At 40.6% G+C, this 12,949-nt stretch overlaps 3 protein-coding genes across 3 annotated transcripts; all 3 read left to right on the top strand.

The window, feature by feature from the left end:
* The first annotated feature begins 519 nt into the window (after window positions 1-519).
* Window positions 520-3,302, top strand: fdx2 (ferredoxin 2). Its single transcript, XM_022190588.2, has 5 exons — window positions 520-718; window positions 1,088-1,139; window positions 1,711-1,817; window positions 1,896-1,983; window positions 2,095-3,302. The coding sequence occupies exons 1-5, from the start codon at window positions 532-534 to the stop codon at window positions 2,249-2,251; spliced, it is 591 nt and encodes a 196-aa protein (XP_022046280.1). The 5' UTR covers window positions 520-531; the 3' UTR covers window positions 2,252-3,302.
* An 83-nt stretch (window positions 3,303-3,385) lies between these two features.
* zglp1 (zinc finger GATA like protein 1) lies at window positions 3,386-9,429 on the top strand. The gene is made up of 4 exons (XM_051945957.1): window positions 3,386-6,124; window positions 6,175-6,317; window positions 7,461-7,554; window positions 8,468-9,429. The coding sequence occupies exons 1-4, from the start codon at window positions 4,665-4,667 to the stop codon at window positions 8,598-8,600; spliced, it is 1,830 nt and encodes a 609-aa protein (XP_051801917.1). The 5' UTR covers window positions 3,386-4,664; the 3' UTR covers window positions 8,601-9,429.
* Window positions 9,430-10,834: 1,405 nt separating this feature from the next.
* On the top strand, window positions 10,835-12,021 carry LOC110948851 (forkhead box protein D1-like). The gene has a single exon (XM_022190587.2). The coding sequence runs from the start codon at window positions 10,916-10,918 to the stop codon at window positions 11,816-11,818; it is 903 nt and encodes a 300-aa protein (XP_022046279.1). The 5' UTR covers window positions 10,835-10,915; the 3' UTR covers window positions 11,819-12,021.
* The last annotated feature ends 928 nt before the right edge of the window (window positions 12,022-12,949 follow it).

The following is a 12,949-nucleotide window of genomic DNA, read 5'->3' as shown; positions in this document are numbered from 1 at the left end:
ATTTTTTTACATTGAAGTGGCATTTTAATGTTAATGCATTGGTATAAATGGTGATTATTATGTTCTGCTTAGGTTCTTTTTGCACAATAAGTACTTGACTTGTAATACTTAAAGTACATTGTGGTAGTTGGTGTGAGAGAAGAGGATGCAGAAGACAGGGTTAGATGGAGGTAATTGATTCGCTATGGCGACCCCTGAAGGGAAAAGCCGAAAGGAAAAGAAGATTGTATGGGTTATACTTTTACTTTGGTCAGATCTTGAATGCGCTACTTTCATATATAATATGTGAATATATGTTTGCAGTGTGTACTTTTACTGAAGTAAATTATCCGAATCACTGACTGTATGAAAATAAAACTAATATTAAACTAATATATGTACTGCTGCCCCCATCATCAGTCTGACGCTTGTCTTCGCTTCCTGTGCAAGAAGTGAAGCAGCAGCGCCCTCTGTTGTCAGGGCAACACATCCTCACCCGGCTCTCACTCTTATCCTATTGGCTGCTTTCGGTCATGTGACCAAAACAGAGTCATGGCGACCTCAGCGGCTGTTCGGTCGAGCATGGGGCTGACTTTGAGACTTTCTCGAGTTATACCGGACTGTAGCACCTGTCCTCTGTACAGGTTAAGGAGCTGTGTTAACAGTGCGGCTAGTTTACAAAGGACGGGCTCCTCTGATAGCTTCCGGACGATTAATCGACATTTACAGACGAGTATAGGTGAGCGATGCTGCTTGCTAACACTTTTAGCTTTAATCAGAGGCTGGTTGGTCGCTCGGCGCTGTGTGTTTACGATAAGATAGAATAGGTAAAAACCTACCGGCTGAAAATTTGCCGGTTTAACGGAGTTTACGCTATTAAAAGTGCCAGTAAAGTTTGGCTTGCAGGTGTTTCATGATACCAGCAGTTATTAGAATCAAAAGTCCGCTCAATAACACTTGTGTAACTTTACCTCAGCATTCTCAGATGAGGTTGTGAAACATCTGCAATTTGTGCGCAACAAGTCAAATATTCTCCACATCCGGTTCTTAAGAAATAACTGATATCAGCTCTTTAAATACTCGCATCTCCGTGCCTCTCTTTTCCCAGGTCTTTACCACAGTGAGGAGGGGAGCTCCAATGCAGAGAACCCAGAAGATGTGTAAGTTTGCCAGGGCTTTTATTTTTGAATGAGGACGAGGATACCAACTGAAATTAAACGATGCATAATTACTGCAAATTGCAACTGCAAATTCCAAGTCAGTGAAGGCTATATTTAATCTTACGTGAAAGATTAAAAGCAAGCAAATAAAAAAATTCTCCTGGTCGTGCTAAACTTGCATTTTTTTAACACCATCACATTCTGAACTCTGTCATAGATTGTGTTACTCTACATTTTTACATTTTTCCACATATGTAGCATTATGTCACCTCTTGTTTTTTAAATGCATATTCATCTAAGATTTGTGTGTAATTAAGATATATTTATTAGATGTAAATATCCATTTCTATGTTTTTGTCTCTTTGTGGAATATTTTCTTGATGTGTCATAAAAGGACACTGGTAAATAAAATGCTTGAAAGCTTTGCAAGATAAACGCAAACGTAAGATTATAAGTAAAGCTAAATTAATTTGAAACCTCATCTAAAGTTAAATGTGGTGGTTATAGACTTGATGTACTGTAGAACCTGTTTCAAATGAGTTTTTTTAATGGTTTGGTGTCTGCTGTTTAGGGTCAATGTGGTGTATATAGATAGGTCGGGCCAAAGGATCCCAGTCAAGGCCAAAGTGGGAGATAATGTCCTGTATCTGGCTCACAAGCATGGGATTGAACTTGAAGGTGAGGGTTTCTCCAGTTGAACTGAAGCATGCTGCTGAAGTATTTATTGCTTGACACTTGTGTTTCTGTTTTATTTAGGAGCCTGTGAGGCATCACTGGCCTGCTCAACATGTCATGTCTATGTGAATGCAGCCCATTTTGACAAACTGCCAGAACCTGAAGAGAGGTACGTCTGCTGCTGAGGCATTGTTCTTGGACAGCGACATATCTCAACAAATGGATGTGGTAAGGTGAAAGGGAGCTCACAGTAAATGTTGACAGATCTATTGTTTCTTAGGGAGGATGACATGCTTGACATGGCGGCAATGCTTCAGGAGAACTCTCGGCTGGGATGTCAGATCATTCTAACCCCTGAGCTTGACGGCATTGAACTCACTTTGCCGAAAGTCACCAGGAACTTCTATGTGGATGGTCACGTTCCCAAACCTCACTGAGAAGAGGAGGAACAGACGGTGACAAGGGGGATTTGCAAAAAATCAGACGGTGTCACTGTGAGCTTCACACCATGTGCGCTGGTTGACAAGGGGGCGACCATGACGAGGTGCACTACCAGGATGCTAAAGTCCGTAGCAACTCCCAAGATGTCTGTAAAACGAACAAATTCTACAGTAAACCAATAATGACAGGACAGGCCTGCAGGTGACAGTAAGACACACAGGAGTTTCAATGGAGGGGAACTTAATGGTTACTTACAAAACGATGACCAGAAAAAAAACTAATGTTTTCACTGATCAGGTATTTATTTATGTGGAGCGTTCTCAGGCCAGCTTTAAGACACCATTCGGTCTCACGAACTTTTTGTGGTTGAAACACCAATTTAAAATACACTGCAGAGCAGATTTTTTTTTTTCACAAAGTAAATCTTTGTGCCGTTAAATGGAACATTCCTTGTTACAGGTCATATATGCACAAGTACCAGAAACTGCTGTTAATCATTTTGGCCAGTCCATCATTATCACCCAGAGACACGTGTTAGATATTATATGCATTGCATTTACTTTTTTAATGTACCATGTTCATTTGTAGTTGTGATGGCTCATCAGGAAGTATCCACTGACTCTGGTTAGCCACAGATGAATTTTCTTCTGTATGACACCGGAGTTGGACAGATTTATTATAAGGAAGTGTATTTGTCTAATGCTTGAAAATGAGCTCTTAACAAATGATAGGTTAACTTTGCACACATTGTATACATTTCAAAACATGCAGATGAACTTTGCCAAAGGCACTTACTCTCTGGTGACAATCACAGAGGCTTGATTAGATAATCAGGTTCAGCTGTGCTTCAATCCAGAGCAGGAGGAAGGTGGAGAGGAGTTTGTTTTGAAGCTGGCTGGCTTCATGTTGCCATAGAATGAGTTTTACCACATCTACCCTTTACTCAAGTCTACTGTACATGCGCACAAATGTAACTGAACTGTGTATCTCATGTGTTAGGAATTTCAAATATTTAAAGTTGTGCAATAAAATCAGTTTTAAGAGTTATTTTTGAACATTCTTTGGCCAGAAACTCAAAAGCACTGAAAATGAGGACAAGATTAAATAGTAATTGATTCAGGCAAATACAAGTAATCATTTGTAACTGAATGCATGATTAGCAGGCAGCTAAAAAAAAAAAAACCAAACAAAAAAAAGTCTATCCTGCAGATATGGGGACATACTCATGTGACGTCGCAAGAAGTACTTTGCTGCAGCAGCCACTGAGTGAAACTGGAGGTCAGGGTTAGCGACGCTTTTATACTCCAGCAGGTGTAATCTAGCAAACCGAAAACACCGGCGCCTGTTCCAAAACTCGGCCCACTCAAAGCAACCAACTCCATCAGTTTGGCTTTCCAGCGAACTGGAACACTTAACGTTTAAGTTGATGAGCGATCTGAAGATCCCAGGTGAGCATCAGCACTACAGATGACAGGTTGGGCTGTGGGATGAACGCTTTGAACCACATTTTAGCCACATTTTGAGGTCTTCCTCTGTGACCCACATATTTAGCAAAGGAAGCAGTGATAGGTCAAAAGCACAAATCGAGATCCATGAATGTGATGCAATTCTGTGGGGGGGTTACGATCATAGTGCCACGATTTAGCTTGAATGCTGCTCACTGAGATCCAGGATAGCTGCATGAAATGGTAGTGAAAACTTACTGAGGTCATATACTAAATCATATAGAGCGCCAAAACTTACATGTCGACGTTTAATGCATTTACCAGCGAGAGTTCCACTCATTTAGGCCTCAGTTAGGTCAAAGATGGGGCTGTTCTTCTGTTTTAACCTTCATATAAATCAGTATGATCAATGCGACATTAATGCGACCAGCTTTCTGCGCTCGCGACACTCCAACTGGGAAAACCGCGAAAATCACGGAGTTTCTAGAACGTCCAAAGTGCTACATTTGGTTCTAGAACTCATTCTGTCGACACGAAGAGTTCCAAATTTTGTTACATTCCTCACGGTGAGTTACTTTTTAATGAGTGACGTGTCCTCCTAAAGCAGACTGCTTTATGTTGTATTCATTTCAATGGGAAAAACAACCGTTCAACCTTCATGTACTTTGAAACTGAAAATAATGATTCTCGAAAATTCCTGTTAGCCAGTGTAAGCTCTGACACGAATTAAACCTTGTCGAGAATGCAACACATTTGAAAGCTTGTGTTGTCAAAAGTGTTGACATTACCACTGTTACTATTGCAAACATTTGTGGTTAAAACAACAAACAAACAGGCTGAGCTCATTTGTTGTCACTGCTCTATTTGCATACACAAGTAGCTTATATTAGCCAAATAGGTGACGTAGTTATGAGATGTGGCAAATCATGATTACATAAATTCCCTGCATGAGGTCAGAGCCTTAATGCTTTTGATTTTTGATCCCTGCCTGAAGCTGTTTTATTTAATGATTTATCTTGTCAGCTTCAGCATGAGCACAGGACCAAGCATGCAAGCTACAAGCTTTGTCCAGGGAAACCAGAGCCGAGTAGAGCACGATGCCCCCCATTCTGCTCTCTTCTACCTTTTCCAAGAAGTTTCCAAGTTAACATCCCCTGTGTGTCCAGGAAGTGTTAGTTTCTTGGACACATGTCCATCCTCCATACAGCTCAATGAGACGTCTAGGAAGGATCCTTTAGTAGTTAAAAAGAGAGGGGAGGACACACAAAGTTTGCCTCCTGTGTTGCTGTGTGATCAGTTGAAAAAAGTAAAGAAGGAAGGTCCTGGCAGTAACGTCACAACCTTGAATGAGCCACATTGTGAATGCAAGAATCCAGGAAAAGTGCTGAGTCTGATCAACCTGCACTGTGAAAAGCTCCTTCATCAAGGAGATGCAGAAGAATTGGAGTCGTGTTCAGTATCATCTGCTATCAGAATTCATCATTCAACAATCAAGTCATCAACTGCAGAGCGAGCTGTTCCAGAAGGGGAAGTTAAAAGTGACAGTGTAGGTGCTCAGTGCACGTTAAGGGATGCGTCTCTCAGTCCTGTGGAGGACACAACAGAGGATGGTTATAAACTTCAGTGCTGTGTGAAAGACAGCGAGATGAACTTTAGAGTTCAACTACAGCCTGCTGAGAAAACAGACACTGTTGGAGCAGAGTTGTTGGTGCACAATGCAGCAGCGTCTTTGCAGTCTGAGCACGGGTGCAAAAAGGAGATCAAATCCAGTGTTAACAGTCAACTTAAGGGGAAACAGGAACATAACCAGGATTGTTGCGCTACTGAACTGGATATTTTGGATGTACCCTTACATCAAAATTCTTTGTCGCAAACACACATCCCCGATGGATATCTTAATGCTCAGCTGACTTCTAAATCAAATGATGAGACTTGTGTAGCTCTGTCAAAGCCAGCACTAAGGCTAGACCACAATGCAAACCTTACTTTGTTCATAGAACCACCATGTGACATCCAGCTGCCTGCTCCGTGCTCCGTCCTGTCCCCGTCACGATCTGAATCACTCATATTTAGCAATGCAGAGAATTTTCACTCGCTCCTAACACAAGATGACAAAACCACAGCATCAAAGGCAGAATGCACACATGATCCCAAAGAAGAGAAACACCGTGCACTTGCTGAGCTGCAGTCCTCAAGCTGTAATGTGTCTTCTGCTACATCAAAACCAGAACTCTTAGCGCAAGAGGAGGAAGTTGGTATTCCGTCTTCTCACCAGTGGAGAATAAAGACTCCAAGAAAACAACCTCATCCCAGCCGGAGTGCTGATATCCAAGATCCAGACTTCCAGGGAGTAATATTCAGGATGGACACAGAGCTGGACGACAGCAGGGAACAATGTCGGCTCCTCATAACTTCAAAGTATAGGTAAATCCAGCATCTTTATATTTTTTACATGGGAAAGTAATGACGTAAACTAAAGTCTACTACATATGTACCCATCACAGCAAGAAGCTCTGCAAGAGTGCAAGGAAGCCGAGGCTGAAGACACGGACATCCCAGAAGTCCCTTAAAATCTGCAGCTCGGATGACGAGAAGGACCTGACAGCTAATGTTTTCAGTGAGTACCACTGTTCAGTTAAGCTGATAAATTTATGTCTTTTTTTTTTCAAGACCTCCAAACAGAAATGTAGAGTCTCTGCAATTTTACCTGTACTTAATTTAACAACAGGTCAAGCGTACTTTTTTATAAAAGGCACCAAACTGCAGGAAATTGACAAAACATTGAGGCTGGGGGAGAAAAAATGGAAAACCCCAGGAAGAGCAAGTAAAGTATTAAACACACACTATATATATAGTGTATAATGGCAATAGTTTAAAATGTTTCATGCACAGTTCAAGTGTAAAACAAAAAAAAAACACGTCTGCAGCCTTACTATTGTAACAAGGCAAAGCATATATTTGTGTGAAATGCCAGTTTTCTCCACTAGAGGGCGCCAATACATTATAATATGTAACTAGACTATCAGGACAGGTGTATGCATTTTTTTTAGAAGTGCTGCTTGACATCAACAGTATTGAATGTAGTAAATGCAGATAAAAGGAAGATAAATTCAAACTTATGTTTTTTACTAAGAGACATAGCCGGTACCTTGAGTTGTTGTATTTCCAGGAGCAGAAGTATCAAATTTTTATCATTCCTTCCCCCAAACACATTTCAAATTGTTACTTTTCACAATTTGACATTTTCATATACTGCACCTGTTGACAAAAGGGAACACAGACCCATTTGTATTATGAATTTTCAGAGACTAAACAGCCAAGATTTGTCTTTAACACTTCCTAGACATACACATCTTCTTCTCTTATGTTGGTAATTACCAGCAAACTGCAGCGTTAATATTACTGTGAACTTGATTATAGCAGTAAGACAAAATTATACACAAGAGTGTGTGGTTGTGTATCTTTTACAAATGAAAGAACCCTTCCTTTAACCCAATTGTTGTTGTTTTCAGCTAGGTCAATCTCTTGCAATTGTTTTAGGTCATACACTGATATAAAAAATGCACAAAGCTCCACATAGCCAAACAGTTATCTTGTTACTGAAATGTAGCATTCATTTCCAGAAAACTTTGGGTTGTATCATAAGTAAATGCTTCTTTTAGTTTGACAGGAAGTGATGCAGGACAAGAATTTAATTAGCAAGCATGAGTTTAAAGTTCCTTTAACGCAAACTCAATGTGTTTTGTTTCTGTTTCACTAGAAAGCAAAGTCTGTGCATCATGCTGCACCAGGAAAACCCCCATGTGGAGAGATGCAGAGGATGGGACTCCACTCTGCAATGCTTGTGGGATAAGGTAATTTACAATAACGCTGCTGGATAGTCATTGTTTTAAAAACATTCACATAAAGATGTGTGAGGGCTGATCTGTTGGATTCGTGGAGTCTGATATCCCTTATTGACTGTGACACTGAGGTTAATAATGATTCATTTATTTTAAGAAATACGAATTATTAGGAGCAAATTTTATTTTGTGGGCTATTTCCTTGAAAATGTCATTTCCAAAAGCAGAACAATAAAACTACTACAGACTTATGGGCAGCCACAGATGCCAAAATGTAGTAAAGCCTTATAGTGAGTAAAGAGACCTTAGCTGCCTTATTAGTGAAGTTAAGGCGATATCTTCAAACATTACTGTCTTTTTAGTCCGAAATTTCCTCTTTGTGTTTCCACTGGAAACCTGAACTTTAAAGATGCCTGCATAATTTGTGCAACTTGGACTGCTGAAGCTTCATATAATCTTGAAAAACCTTTGGAACATCATTTGACACAAGAGGAGGATTGTGGATTTTGTCCCCCATCAGCTGAAGTGTACTCATGTTAGGAAGGAATCTCTTAATGGCCGGTGTGAACAGGAGGCATGAATATACAGCAAGAAAAACCTGTTTGATTCTAAGTGTGGACACCTGACTGTTGTTTAAACAGAGTGAAAGAACTGTGATATGATACAAAACACTACATTAGTGATTATTGGCATGTTTTCATCATCTTAGCCTGAAAAGAGGGGTAGTACTGTCAGGGCAGGATCCGAGTTCCATTTGTTCTGCACTGGCAATCCTAAACTGGGGATTTCAAATATAGCCGCTATAAATAAACACCAACTATTTATGAGGATTAAACAAAGCAGCATTTATCATGACACCTGCACATTAAAAAAGAAAGGAATTTAACCACCACTGTGTGTTTTTTTTTTTGTCTGACTCTTGAAGGTATAAGAAGTACAGAGTGCGCTGTGTCAACTGCTGGCATATCCCTCGGAAAGAGGGCAACTCCAGCTCCAGCTGCCTCAAGTGTGGAAACTTTGTGAGGCTGACCTCAGCTCAGCGGAAACACACCACCTAGGGAACATGCACTGAGCAAAGGTTTTTATGTCCACATGTGACTGAACTCTGCACACAACAGTTTAGGACAATACCCACTGCTCCTGTAGTTCTTTATAATTCACCACAAATGTGAAGTAGTAGAAGTAAAGGACAGCATGATAGTCAGTAGTTGTCTCTTACATCTTACTTGGCTCAAGGTATTAAAAATAGCTTCACCTCTCAGGATGAGAAGTATTCATGAGGGAAAAACAGTCCCAAAAAAAAGGAAAAACACAAACAGCTGTCTGAAGTTCTTAACTTAGAGCTTACAAGTGGTGGACTGTATGTAGCATGTGTGATAGATCAGTTAGTTTTTTCTCTTTCTACGCCAAGACAGACGTACTGATGCATTTGACAATCATTTTAAGTAGGGTACTGACAGGCTACACGTCCAGTGGAAAGTTTAGCTGTGATTGTATTTTTCCTCTAAATAGCTGCGATGTTTCTTGTGTGTAATGGTCAGCAGTGCCTGACTCCTGCAATAGAAACTTGTTTCTGTACAGGTACTGAGGTCAGTGCTGTGTTCACTGTTATTAACTGTTTACCTTCAAAAACCGTTTGCTTCTCCTGACCCTGACAGCAAGACTCAGTTCAGTAGACATTTGTTCAGTTGCAGAAGTTAAATCTACTTATTTATTTAGTTTTCTTTGTCGTGGTTTGTAATTGTGGTTGTGTTTGATGGGCTTCTTTCATTTCTTGATGTTTTTGTGGATTGTTGGTTTTGGGTGGTAACATATTCTACCGGTTGCATTGGTGCACTGATTTCCTCAGCACTGGCTGTTTTCTGTGAGGACAAAACAAGATTTTTGTGTGAGTTGGCACTGTTTTTGCTCAATTAAATTCAGTAAGAAACAACCAATGTGTTTTGTAGTTTGTTCGTGCGGTGTAGGAATCTTTGTAAGGCCAACAGCTGACATAAATCCTCCACTAAAAATACAATGATTATAAAATGATACAATAGTTTTGGAGGGCTGCACATATCACATTAATCTATGGTGAAAGGAAAGAAGTTTTCAATGAGGAGGCTTCCCACAGTTTCCTCAGCCCACCATGCACTGCAGGGTCTGTTTGCCAAGTGGGTGGCCTCACACGGATTGATACAGTACGGCTATTATTTCAAAATGGATTACGTCTTCTTAAGCGCTGCCTCTCTCACCATGTGCCAAGCCGTCCAGCAATGAGGGATACTGAAGGAAATGAGCACTGGCTAAGCCAAGAACATAAAAGATAGAAACAAGCTCAGTGAAATGCTCGTGCTTGTTCCGATTTTAGCCTTATTCTTAAACAGTCCCACCTGTCTGAGCCATTTAAATGTTGACTGTAAATGATAATAAACACTGATTCAAGTACCGTACATTACAGCGCTGAAGTACATTTACATAGGTGCTGTACTGACAGTGTTGGAGTATCATCATGCTTTCCCACTTATACTGGTATTATTACACTACATTACAAAAGCAAACCATTTTTTGACAACTTTAGATTCTTTAATGACTTTTTTTTCTATAAAAAAATCACCTTGTAAAATGAGGTGTCATTAAGGTGTCAAACCAGCAAAAGTAGGTCCATGACAGCAGCAACAGCAAAAGAAATACGGTTTAAAAAGCAGCTCACAAGTTCACATTTGAGCAATCATAACAGCATTATTGGAAACGGACTGCTGAGGAGCCTTCAGGATTGTATGCTTTTTATTTTTCTGCACTTACACACTTTTACTTGTCCAGTATGCAGGATTTTAAAAGTGTGGTCTGAATACTTACTTTACTAATGCCAATCAGTAGGCACAGAGTATTTTTTAACTAACTGTTTAAGCTTGTGCCAACAAAAAGACATCTAATCAGTAAAATACAGCATATATGTAAAATGAGAAACAAATATACATGGGAAAGCAACTTGGAACAGTACAGTAAAGCTAAACATGCAGAGGGAATGAAAAGAAGGAATAAAGCAGTGAAACCATTTGTTTAGTGTCTCATCTGATCAAAACTATACTTAAGCATTTGAAGGAAGTGGATAATAGCTACTATATTTTCTGTTTTATTACTCCATACTCCATACTGATAATACTTAGAAATTTTCCAAGCTCATTGCTTTGTTTCTGCTGCTGTCCTGCTGAACACGGACTGTTTGCAGGAGGAGAGGAGGAGGAGGAAGTTTGCAGTGGGAGGCTAAAAAGCCAAAGATGCAGTCAGATGCGCAACTTTTTTTTGTGAATGAAAAGGAAGAAGGGGGTCTGTCCCGGACAGGCTCTAATCTCGCCTGTTGGGGCCGCCGTCCCACCGGACACTCTGGACCATGACCTTGGACAGGAAACCCACGGAAGAGACGGACATTGGCGTGGAGGGTCAGACAGACTGTAGCGAAGATGTAAAGCAGGCAGATTTTTCAGTGTTTGGTGAAGGCCGGGCAGATTTGGCTCCATCTTTGACTCTGGAAGAGCGCGGAGAAGGAGACTTTGGAGTCCGGCTGCAGGATGGTCCAGACAGGAGAACCGCCTCGGTGAAGCCTCCGTACTCCTACATCGCTCTCATCACCATGGCCATCCTCCAGAGCCCGAAAAAGAGACTCACCCTCAGTGAGATTTGTGATTTTATCAGCCAGCGCTTCGCGTATTATCGGGAGAAGTTCCCTGCGTGGCAAAACTCAATCCGTCACAACTTGTCCTTAAACGACTGCTTTGTCAAAATGCCCCGGGAGCCTGGGAATCCTGGTAAAGGGAATTATTGGACCCTGGATCCGATGTCGGCTGACATGTTTGAGAACGGGAGTTTTCTTCGCCGGAGGAAACGCTTCAAGAGGCAGCATCTGTATTTGGGGACGCTGAAGGAGTCGAGGGCGCAGGAGCGCAGCCTGATGCCAGTTTTCCCGCTGCTCGGAGCGCACAGGATGAGTTCTAGTCTCCAGACTCCTGATCTGTACCGTGACCTGGGATTAGTAAGTCGTCTCGGGTCCCACGTTATTCCCAACATCCCACCTGTAAGCAGCATCATTCCTGCGCTCTCCTCGCTCCTCTCCAAGAGTTTCCCTTCTAGTCAAACCTTTGAACATTTCGACCCAGGGCGCTGCGCCGCGGTGCCATCTTTGAATATAAACTCGGCGTTCATGCCTGCTGTCCGCGGAGTGATGCCCAACTACCCCGTTTCTCAGCTGCCCCTTTTCCCCACTGGGATCATTAAAGATTCGTCTAATTTAATTTAATCAAATGCTGATCGCATGATTTGAACTTTCTCTCTGCCTTACGACAAACTGACGGTACAAAATGTAAAATAACTTTTTTCACTTTGGCCTATAGACAGGCCGCCACATTTAGCAATTTCATTGCTCGAAATAAATGTTTTCTTGTAATAAATATTCTTACAATTTTTTTTATTCTTGTTTGAAATAAAATGTGATTGATTTCAGTCTAGTGTCTGTGCTACTTCACTTAAAAATAAGAGTTTATCATAACAATTAAGACACTGTCAAATAATGCCCGTTCATTTTTTAGCAACGATTAGACAAAGACGGGTGTCTTCTTTTATATATTTGTGAGACTTTGAACAAAATTCGAAACTTGACTTTATCGAAATATTTGCGCGAAAACAACAGAATGAAAACAACAAATACAAGAATTATTTAGAACAAATGTATTCAGTATTTTTCATGTAATTTCAAATAACTAATTATAAGAAGACGATCCTACAAATAGAAGCAGAATGTTGGTGGACAAATGGGGCCTCTACGAATTTTACGAGGGGAATAAAGAAAATAAAAACTAATATTTTTATTAAACAAAACAAAAAAATGAAACGAGAAATGATTTAATGTGACAAGATTTCTGCATTTATTCAGCTTGGCTGTGGATGATTGATTGTCTTTATTATCAGTTTAAGCTTGTGCACATGTCTTGTCTCCCTCCGCTGTTTATTGGTTGTCTGCATGTGTGCGGTTGTGAAATGTTCCACTTCATGTTTGAAAGAAAAAGGCCTCCTTTGGTCAAAACATGTCTTCATGTTACAACACACGCTGTCAGCCTAAATAAGTAGCACATGACAGTGTTTGCTCTGCTCTCTGTCAGCATCTATATCAAACACATCTGCAAGTTAAAGCTGCACCGCTGGCTTCAGTCCGATGTTCTTCATGCTGTCTGCTTTGTTGTTACGTTCAAGATGAATGCTGCAAAGCTGCAAAAATACACAGTCCGGTATTAAATGCATTGAAGTTACAGGTAAACTCTTTGTACAAAAGCAGAGCACGCATTGTGTACAAACTGTTTTATCAGTGTGGCTTTAAGTGGACTTTGTTGGACAATAATAAAAATGCATTGCTCGGCGAAAAAGTATGAGCTTG

Source organism: Acanthochromis polyacanthus, chromosome 3, assembly GCF_021347895.1.
Source record: "Acanthochromis polyacanthus isolate Apoly-LR-REF ecotype Palm Island chromosome 3, KAUST_Apoly_ChrSc, whole genome shotgun sequence".
In the NCBI taxonomy this organism is placed as follows: Eukaryota; Metazoa; Chordata; class Actinopteri; family Pomacentridae; genus Acanthochromis; species Acanthochromis polyacanthus.
Note: the sequence above shows the minus strand (reverse complement) of the source record. Positions and strands in the feature narration are given on the sequence as shown.